The 20,991-nt window shown below is 35.8% G+C and overlaps 2 protein-coding genes across 2 annotated transcripts in view; one reads left to right on the top strand and one right to left on the bottom strand.

Moving 5' to 3' along the window:
- LOC137405111 (uncharacterized) overlaps positions 1 to 1,282 on the top strand; it is a 33,304-nt gene extending 32,022 nt beyond the window's left edge. Inside the window, exon 16 of the mRNA XM_068091337.1 lies at positions 626 to 1,282. Within this exon, the coding sequence (XP_067947438.1) occupies positions 626 to 690 (65 nt within the window). The 3' untranslated portion in view covers positions 691 to 1,282. The remainder of the gene's footprint in view (positions 1 to 625) is intronic.
- A 1,069-nt stretch (positions 1,283 to 2,351) lies between these two features.
- Positions 2,352 to 20,791, bottom strand: LOC137392227 (guanine nucleotide-binding protein subunit alpha-12-like). The gene is made up of 3 exons (XM_068078887.1): positions 20,119 to 20,791; positions 10,925 to 10,975; positions 2,352 to 3,689 (listed from the first exon to the last, which is right to left on the bottom strand). The coding sequence occupies exons 1-3, from the start codon at positions 20,572 to 20,574 to the stop codon at positions 3,114 to 3,116; spliced, it is 1,083 nt and encodes a 360-aa protein (XP_067934988.1). The 5' UTR covers positions 20,575 to 20,791; the 3' UTR covers positions 2,352 to 3,113.
- Between the last annotated feature and the right edge of the window lie 200 nt (positions 20,792 to 20,991).

Raw genomic sequence — 20,991 nt, 5'->3', positions numbered from 1 at the left:
GCTGCGAAAAATTGCAAGCTTGGTTGGGTACTTTCCTTTGTCGCTACGCTTTGATTAATTTGGTAATTACATTTATAAGCACTCATTTATTTGAACAATATTATTAAACACGTATTTATTCAAGTATTTAGCCCATAAGTTAATGTACTCTGTTTATTTATAGCCAGGGGTGTCGATATCATGAACTTGCAGTGCCACGGCTTTTGTCTTGAGTAGGTTTCAACTTTAAGAACAATGCTGCAATTCTGTTATGGCCATTTCTGGTATTTTACATAAATGGAAAATTTTTTTTTTAAATTTAGTTGTTTCTATCAATAGCATATGTGGCAGGTCCTGATTAAATAATAGTGAGATATTGCTGCATATATAAAGCCTTTTACTGGTGGCTGTTTACAGAGTATCAAAGTACTTTAGATGCTACCATTATTATCAGAGATATACATGTATGGGTAAGGGTTTGGTCATATACATCGTATGCTCTGCATATCAGTTAGAAACTTTGCCACTGTATGTTTTTAGTGAAGACGGGCTTATTTCCGGCATAAATTGTGTGTGACCATTGGGCTATTAGATGTTCAATTGCGTCTGTTGACCATTTTATATTCTTTCTGTGATTTTCCCTTAGCATATCCTCACAAGATAAAACCTCTGCAGGGAGAGAGAAGCATGCCCCTGACTATGAAGAGATAATCAGTTGATCATTATGCTTATATCTAATTGTTTTTGAATTTTCCTATGCAAAAGCTGGCTTTATATTTGTATGTTGTTCATCATTTTATTATTGTCTTTTCCTATGTACTTTCGCTCTATGAGTGTTATATTTTATTTGTTACTATTTGAATGATGATAATGGTCCTTTTTGTAGCTTTTACAAGGCCTTACCCAGTTTTAATAAACTTGACAAGTTTTATTTGTAATTTACAACTTTTCTGTTAGCTTTGTTTTAACCAATTTTCTGACAATCTATATTGTTGAAATTTTATTTTAACACTTTTTGACCCAATATTTTACTGCAAGCTCTATATTCATTGCGTCTGCATGTATACATATGCGATATATGTATCCAAGGTGGTAAGACAACATTTACCATCATATTGAAAGCTTTGAAGCTATGAGCACCATGCCAGCTTTCATAGTTACTTCATCAGTTATCCATTGAATCTGGCATTATTGTGATTCGTATTTTCCTTACTAATTCTTCTGTAGGTGATTTTAAAATTGTAATTATTTTCATACTTTGTGGTTGTGCCTGAACAGTTAGTTTCAATAAATATGTATTGCTTTTGTACTCTTCATACCACAGCATGTCATGACCTTTTTTACCAATGCACCAAAGGTATGAATTACACATCAATCAATGTTCAGTCCCAATTACCTGCACCACCCACCAAACTTGAACTGCAGCTTTGAACAATGCTTCTCACCCACGCAGGCGTAATTGGATCACTACAACACCCTCTAGCCGTTGTCACCGACATCAAAGGAAAGTTCTTTAACTGTAAGCCTGAATTTTGACACTCCTTTCCATTCTAAAAACCTATATCTAGATGGCGCAAGTGTGCAGCCAGCCCTTTTGCTGGAATAGTGACAACAGTTATATTATAACACCTACATTCTTACTGCCTGAAGGCAAACTGGCTGCCAATCATTGGAGCAGCTGTTAATTGAATCGAGACCACAAATAGACATATGTGCCCATTTATTTATTTAGAAATCTATGCAGAATCGCCATAAATTTATCTGAAAATTGCTCATTTTTCATTGGCCACTTATATTAAACTTAATAAATAAATAATAATTATACATGAAAAAGCACTTTAATAGTATGAGTGCAAAACAATGGCTCATACTTAATACGTGTTTAAGATAGCTTGCCGCTACAACTAAGCAAGAGTGATTCATCAGTTTATATAGGAAAAACATTCTCCTACACTTTTAATGTTTTGGCAGGATCTCTTCGACATTTAAAGATACAAGTATGTATATCAGTCCTCTTCAAACTATTTCAGTGAACTGAAAGAGTTTGCAGGATTTCATGATCCTGCACTGCGTGCAGTCAAAGACCCAGTTGGCATATTACGTAGTTTCACCAACAGTTGCTGGGTAACCCTAAGCCTAGTTAGCATGGAGAAACCAGTCACCCAATCTCCCACTTATCTCACTATGTACATGTACTTGTCTATCACGAAGAAACCAAGAGAGAATTTTGAATGGCCTGTCAAATAATAGCAAGTCAGGTCAAAGACCTGGTGTTAACACTCAATAAAATACCATGACAGGAGGCACATGAATGTCTATAATCAACACCGAGGTAGCAAAACCATTTCTGTCAATACATAAATTATCATAACAGCTTTGTTATTGTTGTATATTATTTAGAGATTGTAAAGAATTGTCACACGGTAATACATATATTTTATAAAATATTTTTGGCAAGACCTTAAAATAATAAAAGTGTAAAGAATTATGCATGTAGTAATAATCAAACTACATATTGGTCAGTATGATGTAGCAGATGACAGATCTGCGTGGGTTTTTAGTTTGAGAGTATTGGAATTTCGAGGCAGCCCATTCAACTAGCATTGAGCGGATTAGCTAAAATTAGTTTGCAGTCATTTGTATATAAAACAAGCTTCTTACTTCATCAATCAAGTAAACACAATTATATAAACAAAACATTTTATGCATAGATAAAGGCTGTCAACAGTAAATTCGATACTAGACAAAAGTAGAAACTGTACACACACTGGTGCGCTAAAGCAACTTTGCAATGCTTAAGCAAGCATTCGGAGGTTTCACTCATCGACTCACTTCATAAAAATATAGCTCTCAAATCATAGCAACAGTTTGTGTTTCACTTGCCGACTGAAGACTAGAAACTATCAACTATGGTAACTAAGTAAGAGGGAAAGTAGGACTAGAAGCTAACATACAAATCTTAGTTGCAGTGGCTAATCACATAGCCTCATAAGTCTCGGCAGCCAATTGCAATATTAGGAGCGATTGCTAGCGCTTGGTCAAGGCTACAGTTGCAGTGACTAACAAGTGCTACAACGCACCATGTCAAGTTATGTCAAGCCCTTGAATGAAAATAAGACCAACAACTAAACTGGTTATTGCATCATTATACTCCGCAAATTGTCCTGTAGGATAGTGTCTTTTGCCGCCTGGAACACAAATCGGATGTTCTCTGTATCAATAGCAGTAGTGAAGTGATGAAAAAGAGGCTTCGTTCGTTCGCTTTGGTGACATTTATCATCAAACATTCCGAGTATAAACTTTTGTACAGTGAACAAGTCATTGGGATCGCCTTCAAATTCGTGAAAATAATCCGCAATGGAGACCTTCTCTACTTTTTCCTCCAACAAGTCAGTTTTGTTAAGAAACAGAATAATGGCAACATTGAGAAAGTTTTTGTTTTGGACAATGGTCTCGAAAATCCGCACAGATTCGACGAGTCTATTCGTTTGTCGGTCCTCCATGAGTACCTGGTCATACTCACTCGAAGACACGAGAAATAATATTGCTGTCACGCTGTCAAAGCACTGGAACCACTTAGTCCGCTGGGACCGCTGTCCGCCCACATCCACAAATTTAAATGGTATTTTCTGTATCATAGTGTCATACTCCACTATTCCCTTGGTAGCCTTCCTAGCGTGTAGAATGTCTTGTTTCGTTGGCATGTATCCCTGTAATGAATATAACGGCAGTGAAACCAGGGCTGACACAAAGATCCCACAGTCAGTAAACAATCATGGAGCATAATTATGTAGCCTTTCTTTCTCCCTAGACATTTCTATCTATAGAAAAATTTGAAAATTCTGTCTCATGCAACTCTAGCATTAATTCAAAGCTTTGTCTAAATTTGCCAATCTGCCATAAAAGGCTGTGCAGTGATTATAAGGCCATGTTTAGTTTGTTTTGCCACCCTTGAGCAATATTAAACAATAGTAATTAAGAATGTTTTTTTATCATCGAATGTCTACACAAACCAGTATAATTGAACGAAGCAACTGGTCAGACTCCTGCTAACCCTCTGTTATTTTTACTCTCAAGGGATTTTATTATGACATCTACATGCACATTAGCCAATAATCTGCCAGCATATTTTAGCTGAATTCCGAGCCAACCAATTAGCGATACAAGCAATCAGTTTAACCTATTAGAATACAGACGATATGCTTTTCTAGCATTGATTTTTCCATGATTGTTCTTGGTTATAAGTGCTGGTTAAAATAACAGTGGTTGTCTGACAATACGTTGTTGCTGTAATGGCACAATGAACCCCTCTAAAACCGATTCCTGTATAAGCCACAATCACCAGCAATGCAGTATATGCTAACACAAGCCGCCAGAGTCTCACGCTGCAACACATGTTTTGCAGCTCATAATTATCGCCAAGGTCTTCCGACCGTTCAAGAAACCAGACTTTTAAATGATAGTTAGGCCTACTGCTATGAATTTATCCAATCATAAACTTTTGCATAAATATCTGCTTAAAAATGTTCATATTGTCCAGTTATAAATTATTCATAGTTTTTGGAAGTTGTCGCAGTCAAAACTGTTTAAAAGTTAACAAAAATATCTTGATAAATCAGAAATATTCAAATTTGGTATACCTCTGTTTTTTATACTTATTGTGTGATTGCTTAACTCTTTCACTACCGCAATAAATTCTGACCAAATGATTATTCGGACCGAATTTTTTAAAAATTGATATAACGCTTAGCATTTACGTAATATCTCAAGAATCAATGCAAATATCGTTTTACTGTAAAATGCAACTCATTCAGAACAAAATTCTCTACAAGATTAATACAAAATATTTTAGTGAATCCCACTCTTGCAAAATCTCTGGCGCTTCCTTTGCATTAAAAGAACGGCGGTGAGTTTATTATTGTCATGACGATAACGATTTGGTTTTTCCGTTTTGAAAAATGATAAGAAATGGAATTGCTTAGCAAAAAGATTTTCGATTGGGTGCATGTGATTGGCAACATGGTTGTTTCGTTGGAGCCAAAATTTGATTGGTCTAGCTAATGTGTAGGCTTCGTAATAAAAAGAAAAATGGAACCCTATTGATAAGCCGATACATCGGCTTACAGTCTATGCTTCTATTAACGCGAAAGTCGATACATCGGCTTACAGTAGCGAAAGAGTTGAACATAAAAGCTGCCTCAATACAGAAATATAGCAACAACTACTTTTAGTCGCATTGCTTAGATAACTAATCAATGGTTAGACTGAAACAACTTCCTGTAAACGTTAGTGCATTACAACTTCCTGTAAAGGTTAGTGCATTGACAGCGGTCTGCTAAATATTGTGATTGTATTAAAAACATTGTAGAAGACCAGGGGTAGCTGAAGTATTTAACAAGTGTTCAAAATTGGATTAGTTACTTATACTTATTGCTACTTATAATAACAGAAATATAATGAACTGCAATATTTTCTACTTAAATTTCCAGGAAAAAATGATACTGCCAAAAATATATAAAGTCGTCGTAAACTAAAGCCACACGCTAAATGCTGGAGGCTACCTCAATTGGTTATCTCAATGTAGTAATCAACCAAAATTATGCAAAGGCAATTCACATGTCCACCAAATATTCAGCCAGTTTTTGATCAGCTGTTGTAACTTCCACACACTCATTGCAAGCTGTGCAGCTTGTAGATGTCCTGACCACATCAAACAAGTCGACCAAGTTCAAAACTAATGTTTTTTTTAGATCTGTAATGCATTTAATCTTTCTAAAATTCCTTTATAACAGTCTAAAAATAATTAATAGCCTAATGTATTAGGTCACACAAAAATATGCCAATTTTTCATAATTTTTTAGCATGCAGGTACCATCAAATCTAGGAAATTTGTGTTTGGCTTAAACAGGTACGCAAGTCATTAAGCCAGTTTTCATATTACCCAGTAATGTTCAAACCTAACATATTTGTACAGAGTGAATATTGGTGATTCTTGCTAGTAGAGCAATCACTATGAACACTACTATTATAAACGCTTCCATCAACTGCTTCTACAGTATACTTCTGCTTCTATCAACAAATCTTGGAATTATCTTCTAAATGCCACAATAATGATACGTCAATGGTAGTAATTACTCTATTGATTTTCACAAACTCGCAAGTTTTTTTGTATTCACCCAACATGTCTAATATAAGGCTGTATTCACCCAACATGTCTAATATAAGGCTGTATTCACCCAACATGTCTAATATAAGGCTGTATTCCCCCAACATGTCTAATATAAGGCGAGTAGTCACCCAACATGTCTAATATAAGGCTGTATTCACCCAACATGTCTAATATAAGGCGAGTAGTCACCCAACATGTCTAATATAAGGCGAGTAGTCAGTTCTCAAAGCCTAACAAAAGTTCGTTTCAAGAAGCTATAAGGTCACGACTTAAGACGCTGTCAAATATATAACCTACAGATTCAACCAAAAGGTTCGCATGACAAAATATCGAAAAATATCTACTGCTGAATGGGGTACGTTATAAGCATTTGTTTAGTCCTACATGTATTCATAAACTTGGAGTTATCCTCTATATGCCGCTTTCAACGAGATGTGACCAGCACAGTAATTATCGAAGACTCTCGAATGAATCCGACATTAACATTTCTAGCATATATCAAATACATTTGCTTCGGGCAAAGTACTCAATTAATGTAGCCTACAATACAAACATTACAAAAATCTTGGACACATACCTAACGTGATTATCAGAAGAGATGAGAATTATTTCAGTTTTCTAACAACTTTCTGCAAGTAATTTTCAATGAACAAAACAAAATAATAAACAAAAATCCAAGAACCAGTAAGAATGTAGCATCGACCCAGAAAAGTGACTTAACCACGTGTGGTAACCAAACATTCCACATCACAAATAAGAGCTAATATACCCAAAAACCTTTATTTGAACGTTTCCTTTATTTGAACGTTTCCTTTATTTGAACGTTTCCTTTATTTGAACGTTTCCTTTATTTGAACGCCATATCTAATAGCACTCCACTACAATGGACCCTCGCCATATAGTTGTAATTCCTTCCAATGTTGGCATCACAAGACAAAAATGTGCTATGTGATTATCTAATGCAAACACTCTGGTAAAAATCATCAAAATTTGATGTACATATTAAAAATTAGTAACAAAATAGTACGCTAACCCTAATAACTATAGTTACCTACAGTAACTTCAGTTAAAGTATTTCGTGTATTTAGTGATTATGGTTTGCAAAAGAAATGTAACATTACACTGTACTACGTGCAGTACATACCGTGGGAGTTCTTACTTTTGAGACAGGCGTATAACATAAATGTTGAATTTAACTTTACTGAATTTAGCTTAGTAAGCATACATAGAGCTTAGTTTTAGTATGTATTTAACCAAACTTCAACTCTGTCATTGGCTAAAGTTTTATCACTGATTCGTTTCCGGTTTGGTTTTCACTATAACTTATGAATCGCGCGGAACTGAGTGAGAACAAGCAGTGTATCTCTTTTAAATCTTGTGAGAAGAATTTCGGCGAAAAGCAAATTGGCATCTTCATTATTTTGACGTATTCAGCACACCGACTGCCAAATATTAATTTCCAAAGAAATTTTGTTGGTATCGTATAGCGAAAAAAATGTTGTGCGGCGAGGACAAAAAAACGTCGAGCACCACATCGTAAAACGAAAAAAGTTGTATAACAGGGGCATCGTAACCTGGCAGCGCACTGTATAGGAGAAGGGCAGAAAAATACAGCATCACCCTTTAATTGAACATCACCTCTATTTGACCACCACTCTGACATTCTTTGATGTTTACAAACCCATAATAGAAAGTGATCAGTAGAAGTGTTCACAAAATAGTACTAATAATGACTCGGTTACATCAATAACAATTAATTCTTTTGTTGTAGCTGTAGTGGTTGCCATGATTTTAGTGACAGTGTACCTGAGAAGAAATCACCAAGGTCTAAATCTGATTTATTGTCGTCAGACTCGTCCATCATAAGGTTCACAATCTGACGCTTTGTAACTCCAAAGCTTTATGGGTTTTTTCTTTAAAACTTTGAAAGCGACACTATCGAAATAATTAATGACTGTATCGGGCTAATATTCATTACTCAAAGTAATCCTTGATTAACTTGGTCTGATACTTCGACACATGTGAAAAACGATTTAGCAAAAATGCTGAAGACGGCGGCATAAATGTCACTCCGCTTGAAGAAAAGTGCAAAATATAGGCGACATTAGCATTGCTTCGCCCGTAAAAGGGTTAAATTTATTTTCCCAAATTTCCATCGAACTAGTCAAAGAATACCACGCCACCCTCTATTTAAACTATCAACTCTAATAAAATGCCAATCTAGGGGAAGGGTTGAAAAACAGCACCATGGCGTTCAAATACAGTAATACTTCAACTTACGAGTGCTCCAACGTACGAGAAACTTGAGATATGAGCCAGCTTTCAAGCACGTGTTAGCACTAACATACAAGCCATGTTTGAGATACGAGCACGTGAGTCAGTTGCCAAGTATGCTGGAGGTGTTTTATGAGAACAGCATCACTCTGTATTTTTCAACTGCTCAGGTTATACTTTTGTACCATGTTTTCGTGCGCGATTTTCAGTGCAGAATTATGTGAATTAAAAGTACTGTGCGTTGACCGAAAGTTTGCCAGTAAAATGAAAGATAGTGCAAAGAAAAAGCGAATGATAACAGTTGATATTAAACGGAAAATTATTGAAAAATATGCGAAATGTGTATGCGTGATTAAGCTAGCTCAGCAATATGACAGAAATACATTCATAATTATCAAACAGAAGGATTATATTCAGGGCATTTAGTTCGCAAAAGGACTAACCATAGTTTCTAAGCGGTGCAGCGATCTTCACGATCGCTGGTGGCATTGGACAAACAATTGGCCGGTGACAGCGTAACTGAAACAATGCTATGTGAAAAGACCGGCGCTATCTTTCCAAACTGTTTAATAGACATTCGGACAAGCTGGCTAGTGGTCGTGCATTAACCATTTGTGACGACACCTGTGTTCGTCCTAATTGCAACATGTTGAAAGGGCGACAAAGGCAAACGTCCTTAGATAGGTTTATCTTAAAACGGCCGGCTGGTCGTGAAAGCGAAACAAAGGAAGAATTAGCTAACCAGCAAGAAACTTCAAACTATGAACGCCAAAGAAATTTTAATTACGTTAAGTTGAAAATGAAAGTTTGCTTTTAGGTTTGCTTCTAAGTTTGTCTTCTAAGACATTGATAAAATCCAGATTTATCAAAGTCAACTGTCGTAATGAAGGATAACTTATATCTCCCTCCCTGGCAAATGCTAGCGTTAGCTTCTATTGTATGTATTTAATTTTACATTTTAATTAATCATATTTCCTTGCATTATTTTTTATTTGTTGCTTTTTGAAAGCATGTGGTAAGTTAGGACAATAACCAACATGTTCTTTCTGTTACAATATCTTGTTTTGAGTGTTTTATTTGCATTTTTTAGAGTATGGAAACCAATCAATATATATTTAATTGTTCTATATATAAATAAATTGCACCAACATGCGAGCAAATTAACATACGAGCTCAGTCTCGGAACGCATTAAGCTTGTAAGTCGAAGTATGACTGTAGAGGGTTTACGGTATTAACTTTGTTTGAAAAATTATCAAAGACATCATCAGTTTAACAGGATTTATAACACTTCAAAGCTGCAATTGCATTCGCTTGGGCTGTAACTAGACTGGAATTTCCAGAATGTCAAGATGACAACACAGCACAAAAGGACTGTCACCCAAATGCTAACTCACCGCAGGCTTGGCAGTCAAATTATCAAAATTTACTTAACTTTATGACGACGTTTGAGAGATCGATGTGGACAGAGAAATTTCTATATGCAACTATTACACGATGAAGTACATAAATTCAATCGCAAAAAAAACTACCAGACTTTTGCTCACATAGTTGATAAGGCTAGCAACCTGTGATGCCGAATAACACGAGTGTGTGACCTTAGTTAAGGCGCTGATGATACATGTTGCACTTGTAGTAACAACACTGGTAACAAACTACAGCATCCTTAGAATTTGAAGATTCTCAGCGCACGGTACATTCAGCTTAGTCATTCAACCCAGGAAGTGCTTAGAATAAATAATTACATAGAAACCACAGCTAAGCACTAAACCAGTTGTCATCTACAAATATGCTATCGAGTAATGTTACGGAGTGGATTTCACAAGGATTGCCAACCAGTGTGTCGTTTTCCTACTAACTACTAGTATGAAATCTTGTGCAAGTCAGCAGTGAAACTTGATGACTGTCAAAGATAAGATGACAAAACACTATAAATAGCTTCAGAGTTAAGGAAAGCCTCATGATCAAATGGCACATTCCCAACGGAACTATTGTTTATCACTCAAAACGTTTAAACATAAGGTAATACTTGGCAGGCAACCAGAGTAAAAAGTATGGATCATTGTGTAAAACGACAAAATTACCGCTTTTCTGCCAAAATGTTTTAAACAATCAACAGATTGCATATTTTCGTTATACAAATGAATGCCAGACAATAGTTGCACACCTACTCCTATGATAAGCAAAATTACCTTTGTCAAATCATATTTTCACTTAACTGTTTGGATATTTGGCGAATTGATAGTGAGTCACACATGAAGCAAGTCTAGCAAACCTTTGAAGAGTCATAAAATGAAGTACACTCGTTATGACAAGGCATAGTAAAGCCACACTATGATAATCATTCATGAGCCAACTAACCACACAGTGTATTCGTGTATTCGAACAGCATAAATGTAACTTAATAACTATTCACGGATTATAAAGCCAAGTAGGTATTGATTAATACTAATAATTTCCATAAATAAGCATACGTCAACGAATTGAAACAAGGAAGTTCCTACCTTTTGCTTTATTCTCCGAATATTGTTGAAGAAATACCTCACTGAGTCAGTCTGTAAAATATAATAAAAGGCCATTAAATGTGATAAATAGGTCATGCAAAGCATGCAAAAAATGCATTTGCGGTGTGGAGAAACCAGTAGAGACCATTAATTGTGTTTGTCGATCATCAGTTGCCGTGAACAGTGTAATAAAACTATGTTGGTTGACGACATAAAGCTGCAGTGTGAGCGTCAACCGTCAACCGTAAGGCTTGGTATCATAATCCTATGAGGTGTCAGACTGGCCATGAGTGTTCAAGTGACAAGCATGGCCGGTGCCCCATCACTAGCAACTAACACTATGTTTCCATGGTGCGCAGTACTGCGAAGCAGCCCCCCTCCGAAGTCGAGGGAATTGTACGTTTCCATGCTGCGCAGTGGTTTTCAGAATTTCAGCAAATTAGCCAGAGAAGAGAAATTGTATAAATCGAATCGCCTGATGGAGAAATAGAATCGATCGCGGATACCGAACGTCATAAACGGTCTTTTTATGATTCTGTCGTCATTATACTTTTATTTACAATACACATTCACAAGGTTTTACAAACCTTAGCACACTTTTTACAAAGTAATATATTTTTAATAAGTATTTTTAAGTAATATATTATTTATACGTTAATTTAGGACTTGCCACCTATTTTTCGAAATGTGTTGGCATCGATAACAAAGTCCAGGAAAGTAATCACCTCATCATCCTCGTGAATGCAGACCATAATTAAATTTAGGTGAAAGAAGATCGGAAGAATAAAAAAACAAGATTAGCAGGACAACATTTGTACTAGTGTATGGCCTTCGAAGAATCCGTATCCACGGCATGAGAGCTATGCGCAGCCACTGCGCAGTCGCTGTTTCTTTGCTGCGAATTTGCACTGGCTTCGCACTGATCAGTGCGCAGTGATTTCAGTGCGAAGACGCCGTTTCCATGATTCGGAGATAGCGCAACTCCGAAGCACTGCGCATCATGGAAACATAGTGTAAGAGGGCCAATTTAATATCAAATTGACAAACTTGGGATCACGTGGCTTGAAAGACAGCATTTACCACAAAATCTTTGGCATCGTATCATATTGACAACACACCATCAACAAGTTAGACTTTGTTTTTCACCAACAAAATTGGAAAGAGCCCGACTCACAGAGCTGTTTCCTGTCGCGGCAACTATACAAACGCTTTTTAACTGACCAATTAAATATACAGTGAAACTCGGATAACTCAAACTTCACGGGAACGAGCGACAGTGTTCGAGTTATCAGAGCGTTCAAGTTATCAGAGCACTGTCACACGTCCATGTATTTATCGGTAGATACATGTACATATACAAACTATATATAAATCAAAACCATAGATTGTTTGTTGCAAGTTAAAGAGCCTCTCATGTAAAGTTTTTAAATTTTTTATCAGGAAGTATAAATATTTTTTTATCACTTGAGACTTGTTTGTTGTTTTAGGTGATGTGACTGCCAGGACGTTCTCAGATTAAAATTGGCAAAACTTGATCGCGGTTAAAACGCTCAGAAAAAAGACATCTTTATCTCTTGAACGCTCTAACCGAGATCAATTTTGCTGATTTTACTTTAAGTTTATTTGGAGGTTACCTCCCTTTTCCTTGCTTTCGAAGGGCCATCGCAAAGCGGATGTTTGGTAAAATTTGATTTTTTGCAAACAGTAAGAAAAGACGTTAACGAAAATATTTTGCCGATGATAGTAATAACGACGCCTAGGAACTACTAAAAGTTGATGTTTATCTCTATGGCTCGCAATAAAGTGATATTCTAAAGCGATAACAACCGTCTCGGTAGCCGTTGGATAAAAAACTGTTCGAATTAAAGGTTGATTTGCAACAAAATTCACATTACAGTTATTTGATATGAAAAGATTTACCATGTCTTACTCGGCTGTGTTGTAGGCGCAAAATATGTGGGAATGTGATTAGAAGCTCTTAGAAGCTCTTAAAAGCTCAAAAACAAAAAGCCGCCGTAGATTGGAATCAGTTTATTTCTCTGACGTTGTCATTACATTTGATTATTGTTTTGTCACATGATCTTATCACATAAATTGAAAGGCTAATAAAAGGCTCAATATAAAACTTCTCGTAGCACTAGTACATGACAAACACTTTGGGTTTTACCGAAGAGCCCTTATCAAATATATATGCTAGCCATTTTACAGTTTTGTTTCGGCTTGGTCTAATCATCTAGTCATAATCTGATTATGTGACCCATACTTCCTGCCAAACAGCGCGAATAATTTCTGCAGCATTTTCAGAGAAATAAACTGATTCCAATCTAAGGCGGCTTTTCGTTTTTAAGCTTTTAAGAGCTTGTAATCACATTTTCACATATTTGCACCTACAACACAACAAAGTAAGACATGGTGAATCTTTTGATACCAAATAATTGTAATGTGAATTTTGTTGCAAGTCAACCTTTAATGATGTTGAAGTTGAGTTGTATAAAGCAAATTATCATTGCGTGGGAACGGACCAAACAAATCCATTCAAGTCATGTGTTCGAGCTATTCGAGGGCGAGTTATCGGAGTTTGACTGTAGTTAACTTTTGCGAGTGAAGCAATTGCTCCATTTTTCAACTGCAATGTACGAAGTTAAAAACTTGAACACTTGTTACCCAAACACATCTGTAAATAATCATCGACCATAAGATAACAGCTGCATTTCATGTGAGTCAAGGGCACCTGGTGTGGTGGTACTTCACAGCATCTCATACACCAAAGCATGCGTAGGCACACCTCTACATACAAATTCAATTCGATGAAGGACATGTTTTGGATGCTACAATTGAGGCATGTTGAATCAAACCTCAAAATACAACGTTGGTCAGCTCTACACAACGCATCACATGCACATGATGAAATTATCCTACGTTGTCATATATAACTGGTTCTATTATATCTCTAAACCAACGGCACTTAAGACATGCTACGCATAAGATATTTGCTATAGGGGTACTCAAGTGGCATTGGAATTCAATCAAGTAATCCTGGGAATTATAGGAGAATCACAGAGGTGTTTGCTTTGATTAGGTACACAAATTTACACGATAACTGAGTCAGGAAGAGCATATTGGCAGTCAATAACCGCATGGGTGGAAATGCAGCATTAATAGCCGTGGATGGAGATTTTTATAATTTAATATTTCAAGGCTAGAGTAATTGAACGCTGGCTTAGTAGCAAACTTGTTCAGTGTATGCTAAAAACTGTTTATTGGAGTCGTTCATGATGAATTAATAGAGTAGTGACTGTGTCAGTCATATATAACAGTCCACACCTAGGTTATGGTTACCCTGTTATACGGTTTTCGCCTTACGACGTGGAACACGAAGTTAAAGTGAAAACCAAACCGAAAACAGATAGGTGATAAAACTTTAGACGATGATAAAGTTGAAGGTTGGTAAATACATCCTAAAACTTAGCTTTATGTATGTTTAGTAAGCTAAATTCATTAGAGCTAAACTCAATGTTTATGTTATACATCTGCCTCAAAAGTAATAACTCCTACGGTACATACTGCACATAGTAGGTACATTGTAATGTTACATTTTATTGCAGATTTCTTTTGCAGATCATAACTACTAAATACACTAGAGCTATTGTAGGTAACTATAGTTACTAAGGTTAATATACTATTTGGCTACTAAATTTTAATATGCGCAGTACGTACATATATAAAGTTTTGATATTTTCACCAGTGGTGTTTGCATTAGACAATTACTATTGGTTTCTATAACCCTCTATAAGGCATTTTCGCCATACGATGCCAACAGTTGAATGAATTAAAAGCATAGGGCGAGGGTTCACCGTACTATCGGAAGCAGCATGCAGAAGATAACTCCAACACGAAAAATTAAAGAATGCTTACCTTATACCCTGTTCTATAATGGATTTCTTTTATAATTCATCATACATATGCCTTTAGGGTACACATAAGAAATCAAAAGTAACCAATAAATACTTGTGGTGATTATATATAGCATTAAAGCAACAGCATCATGTAAAACAACGTTAAAAAGTTTGATTTAAAAAGTTCAATTAAATGTTTAAAAAAAACTCAATAAAAAAGTAATCAACAAAGAATAATTCTCTTGTCATTTTATTGTCATTTCGTCCTAGCTTTAGTCAGGGTTGGCTCGGTTTAAACCGAGTGGTTTAAACTCGGTTTGAACCAGCCCGAAAAAAACAGTTTTTATGGTTTTTCATTATTTTTTTGTGAAAAACATAATATTTTAAGCTCCTAGTATTTCATGTGCGGTAGAAATGCAATTATATGTAATTATCAGCTGTTGAAGTTTATTTAGGATACAGTAATAAATTGATGGCAGAGTTCAAGTTGAAACTACATGAAATCCTAGCACAACAATTAATTAGTGAATTTCATTTTCAATTGGTTTTATCAAGTGATATGATGATCTCTTTACTGATGAAATATAAAAACCATGTGAAATATACTAATCCAATCATCGTCTCTAATAATGAATAAATATTTTCTCAAGTCTGGCCAGTGAGAAAGGATTACTTATAATTAGAAATTAAAACAATAAAATCCTTTTGGGCAAAAGCTTCAAATTTGCAAACTAATATTTTATTTATTGGGTACAAGCCAAAGTAGTTGGATTGTTAGAATTCAGTTTATCAATTTTGTTGTGTTTTGAAAGGCAAAGGTTTTAAGGCAAAACGTAATAGGTGTGCTGTCGTAAAGCAAGGTCACGCAGATAGGCTTAAAGCTCAAGTAGTAAAATGTCAAGCTGAAAACACCAATTTAGACAGTGATGCTAGTATTCAGGTGATAGAAGTTGAGTCATCTGCCACAGCTCCAAAAACTAGCAATGCATCTGCATTATGCTCTGCTCTACAGTACCACACGACTAATCACTGGGATTAAAGTTTCTACTTATACATGGAGCTGTATGTAAAATATTCACTTTATGTGATAAGATTTCTGCTCTGTATTTCATCGATCATGTTTGATTTTAAGACTCATTTTGAAATTTCCATATGTTTTCTCTCTTTTTTCCCATAACAACTCCCACAGTACCTTCTTTAACAGATGATTCCACATATGTATGTTCAATACTCAATCATGCAACTATAGTAAGTGATGTTAATTAGACTTAAAATTGTAAAAACCTTGGTAAAATTACAAAAACCATAAAAACCGGTTTAAACCATAAAAACCGGTTTAACCCATAAAAACCGATTTAAACCATAAAAACCAGTTTAAACCATAAAAACCGGTTTAAACCAAAAAAAACCTGTTTTTTCGGTTTTTTCATAAAAACCGTGGTTTTTCCCAACCCTGGCTTTAGTTAACCTTTTACCGTACCCAAGATAGCTAAAAATGTACAATGGCCTACCAGGGGGCCATAGGCTATAGTTGATTTTTGCAAATGGTAAGATAATCAATACTGTTTGCTACTCCTAAGCTATATTTTTGTTAAATAACAGGTTAGCAGTTTTCATATTGCAGCTTCGTTTGACATAGATAATGCGCTCAGCTCCTATCCACTAAAACAGCCCTTTACAAAGGTTTTGCGCAAGCAATTGATAGTAGACTTAGGAAGCCAACAGCCTGCCAAAAACAACTATAGAACCTTATAAAAAGATGTTCTTAAAGTTTGAGACGCGTGTTCTCATACATAAAATATGATATTTAAGCTAGCTTATCTATAACTAGAATTCACACTTTAATTCCTAGTTGAGCGTTAAGTTTTGCCTAAACTGTTGCCACACAGCGTCAAATCTTGTGTTGAATCCAACTCTATGACAATCCTTGCACCTCATAGATGAGCAATTAACACCAGTGAGTACAACGCTGAATATATTTTCTGGAAACTGATGGTTATGGATTTAAAAAAAAAATTGTGAATGAGAATTTACAGCATCCTTCCGAAGATATTCTACAAGGAGCATAAAATAGGACTTGGAAGAAAGTTCATCAAATTATAGCAATGATATAACCAAACTACTTTATTGTAATGTGCAAATTATCACTGTCAACATAAATCACTAGTAATATTGCCTACATGTAATAAATAAGTAATAATAGTAACAATAATAAATAGCCTACATGTTGCAATAAATTAATTAACAGCCTTTTGACAGATTTACAATTATACATATTATATAATTAGACAAAATTATTAGTGACAAAAAGCAGACAAAAATTTAGTGTCTCAGTAATATGTTATAAATTAGAGGCGCGGCATGCCACGGTTAACCAGCTAGGACGTCATTGTCTAAAGTCTTATAATCTTAAACTCAGATGCAGATACTAATGAAGCACCTGTTCGGACAGATCTAGATGGCTAACTGGCTCCAAGAATACTCCAGATAATTTTCGACTCTTTTGCCATACTCAATGAATCCCACTAGCCCGGTTTGATCCGAGAGAAGAACTAGCACTGATTTAGTCATAAAAATTAATGCATGCAATGAGATGCCGCTGTCTTCACATCCTATTGAATAATTCTCATTACGCTAGACACGAAACAAAGATGAGATATAATTTCCTGTAAATATGTGCTAATATGGGTCCTGGGTGTCTCAAGTGGAATATTCGAACCTGCTCAGATAACAGCAAATTCAGATTTGAGCTTTTATGATAGGATATGCCAGCACGCAAGAGCTCAGAAGGAGAATAATTAGCAAATATCTAGTAAACTAACCTCTCGCGCGTATGCAACAGCTGCCCAAAACTTTTACTATTGTTGCATGGATTGGCGTGGGGGTTCGTATCCATACGTGAACAACAGCAACTATCTATACAATTACCAATAAAGCTACTCACATCATAAATGATGTCTGTTGCAGGTCCATGCACTTTAGATTGCTTTCTATGCGCAATTACAATTCCGTTATTTCTATTAGTAAGACACTGCGCAACCACGAAGACTCACAAATTGATTCAAATGTTAATATTTTATACTAGGTATGACAGTTAAATTTATGTCTGACTTTTGCTTATTCAGCTATGAAGATATTTTTCTAAGTTTTTCACTTTTTTATTCCAACTTGAAATCATTTGGGAAAATTTGAAAATACTCAAGATTACTAACAATTTTGCCTAGTTTGATATTCAGCAGTCAAAAGCAACAAACAAGGGAAACTACCATGTTTATGATAAAAATCATGTTCATGATAAAAATGTTTATGATATGACACGACTATGGTATGTTTATCATAACAACCAGCATGAATAGCTCTTTCTTCCACACAGATCACTTAGCTTTCATGTCACTAGAATTGCTAGTCAGTGCTTCAAGGTAAAGAACTAATTATAGAATTAGAGTGTACAAATTCAGAGACAGCCCAGCATAGTATGCCAAAACAAATCACATCAACCTTACAACTTGATTTTGGTCAGACGTCTGGCTCACCCTCAAGCTTGCCATCTATTTTTGTAATCATGATCAGAAAAATAAATTTCTACTGGCTGAAAAAAAAGAGTGAAGGTAGCTAAGCTAGGCCTATAGAAACTAGGTAAGGCGTGTCCACTAGCAACGCCTAACATTTATGTTAGCTTTAGGTCATTTACACAATCAGAATGAATAGTGGCTCGTGGCATGAAAGATTTTCCAAATAAGTAGCACAACTAGGGATGTGCTAGTTGTTGACCCTAAGCATACCCAATAATTACTTACTGTTGTTAAAAAGCAAAGACATAAGTTTGATAATTGGCGTTATGAGCAAAGATTGCGTAAATAGAGCGGCCGGCAGAGTGTGCTTTTTAACGACAGCAAGTAAACACCAGCACGATTAGAGTCAAGTCTATTAGTAAATCCATGGTTGTGACTACTAAGAAAAACTTTTCTCATGCCACTATTAATATTAAGAAAGTCATACAAACGACTTGGGCTATTCCAATAATAAATGTTAGGCGATACCAGTAGTTATGCTTTCACATAGTTTCTATCCTACTAGCTTTGTTATTTTACTATTTCTTTTGGCTATTGAAAAATTTTTTTTATCATGATTATGAGCAGGATGGTAGAGACGCACCAAGAATTCCAGACAAATCTTTTCTTTTTCTTAGACAATCAACGGCTCGCACCATCTGTTTTGTACCTGAGCCGGCAGTGTATTAACACTAAATAACCGCTAGCAATTTGATATTTGCTAAACTGCGGAACAACGAAACATGGCTTGGTATCTGTTTGTGAGAATATAGCCTTTCAACAAGGTGTCTCATTAGAAGTCAGAAGCCTTTGCAACCTTCTCCATTTGCCTTTGTACATCGACTCACCAATCACATGGCAGAAACAATAGAAGATAGTGTCGGATCGATGCACGAAAGTTGATTATGCATTTACCATTGTAGCAAATACCCTACGTAAGCGTATTCAATACTACGTATTCAATAAGATTAAAGATAAATAGTATTTGTGGACTATTCTAGCAACTTGCTGTATACATAAACATGGCCATTGCATAATATATATAAATAGTCAACACAAGTAATGAAGAAACTGGTCAGCTCATGTTACAATCACCTAGAATATGGATTGCAAAATGATTGGTTTCCCAGCAATTTTGATAAACAACAGATGAAGTGTTGACTAGTAGATTAACAACACGAAACAGACCTAGTCAGGAATTCTGTGGTACAATTTTACCTTGTCTCATCTGGATGCTAAGTAATGTTGGTTTGGTGTCACAAAATAAAAAGAAAACAAAGTTAGTTGATAGGCGACAACATAGCAGCGCATGCATCTTTAAAAAAGTAACGTTATTTTTCCACGAGAAATGAGAACACAAATTCTTGCCCACAACGGCGTTCATCATCATTCTCACTACAGAGCAATAGTAAAGCCTAAGATGAATACAGTGGGCTGCGAGCTGTCACGGTAAATATGATAAAGCAAAAGATTGAATGCTATAATCGAGTTTGTAGACGTTTTTGTTTACAAAATTTCGACAATGAATGCTCTGTTCCGCGAGAATGTAGTATAAGGGAGTACACGACCCACTATCACAGTAGTTTCAAACAAAAACGTCAATTCGATGCAATCAAACTAAGTAACATGAAGTTCCCAGGTATATACACACACCGGTTAATCCAGGTAACACAACACACTTCATTTTACTATCAAGACGAAAGATCTGTCCTACTACATGGATTTGAAAACAAGAAGGCAAATTTACCAGCTGATATTCGCTACGTCTCTCAAACGCAGTTTGAATTCCTTTGTCTGTCCATAATTGCTCAACTGCATCGGCATACTCCAAAAATGTTACTTCATCCATTTCCCTAGCGGTGAAACCGTAAACAAGTTTGGCATTCTGTTGACTTTGCTTTTCGGAGAATGGAATTCTCAGTTTCGATCCAGCATCAACCAAAACTTTCATGCCTTTAACTACATTTATATAAATTGTTTGCTGATATTCCAACAGAAGATCTGTATTAAATCCATCCCCATGAATGATTTTCATTTGTTTTAAGAACGTGCTCTTGCCACTCTCTCCTGAACCAAGTAGCAAAATCTTCTGCGTTCGCTTATACAGCTGTTTTTCTTTGGATATTAGATTGTCTATGTGTTTACTCTTAAGAAGAGCTTCTCGAGATTCCGGTGACAAACAGCATAAAAACATTTTATCCATACCAAGTACTAGTTCACCAGCCCTAATGGGCACTAGTTTAATCGCTTAATCTCAAAAGCAAGTGCTCCAGATACAGTTCGTCGAGTAGTCCAGGAATATTTTCTACGAAGGTTCGCTCATTTCAACTACTAGCCAGTACTGCCTGCGGGATATTCGGACTAGGTATTTCATACTGCTGTTTCCGGTTGGACTAGGACGGCTTATCGGCAAAGGACAACTCCGCTATTTAGTGCTACGCGGTCATGGAAAACAACGGAACGCTTGAAGAACGAACCTGTTGTTTTTATGAACATTTTGACGTACCATATTGTTAGTGAGCACGTCCATGTGTTTCCTAATGTTAACCTATTCTTTTAGCAAAATAATTGCAAATGCTAAATTTTTATCACCACATTTAAACTAGCCGTGTAATGTTTA

Source organism: Watersipora subatra, chromosome 1 (genome assembly GCF_963576615.1).
Source record: "Watersipora subatra chromosome 1, tzWatSuba1.1, whole genome shotgun sequence".
NCBI lineage: Eukaryota > Metazoa > Bryozoa > Gymnolaemata > Cheilostomatida > Watersiporidae > Watersipora > Watersipora subatra.
The sequence above is the reverse complement of the archived record's forward strand: the minus strand, read 5'-3'. Positions and strand labels throughout refer to the sequence as shown.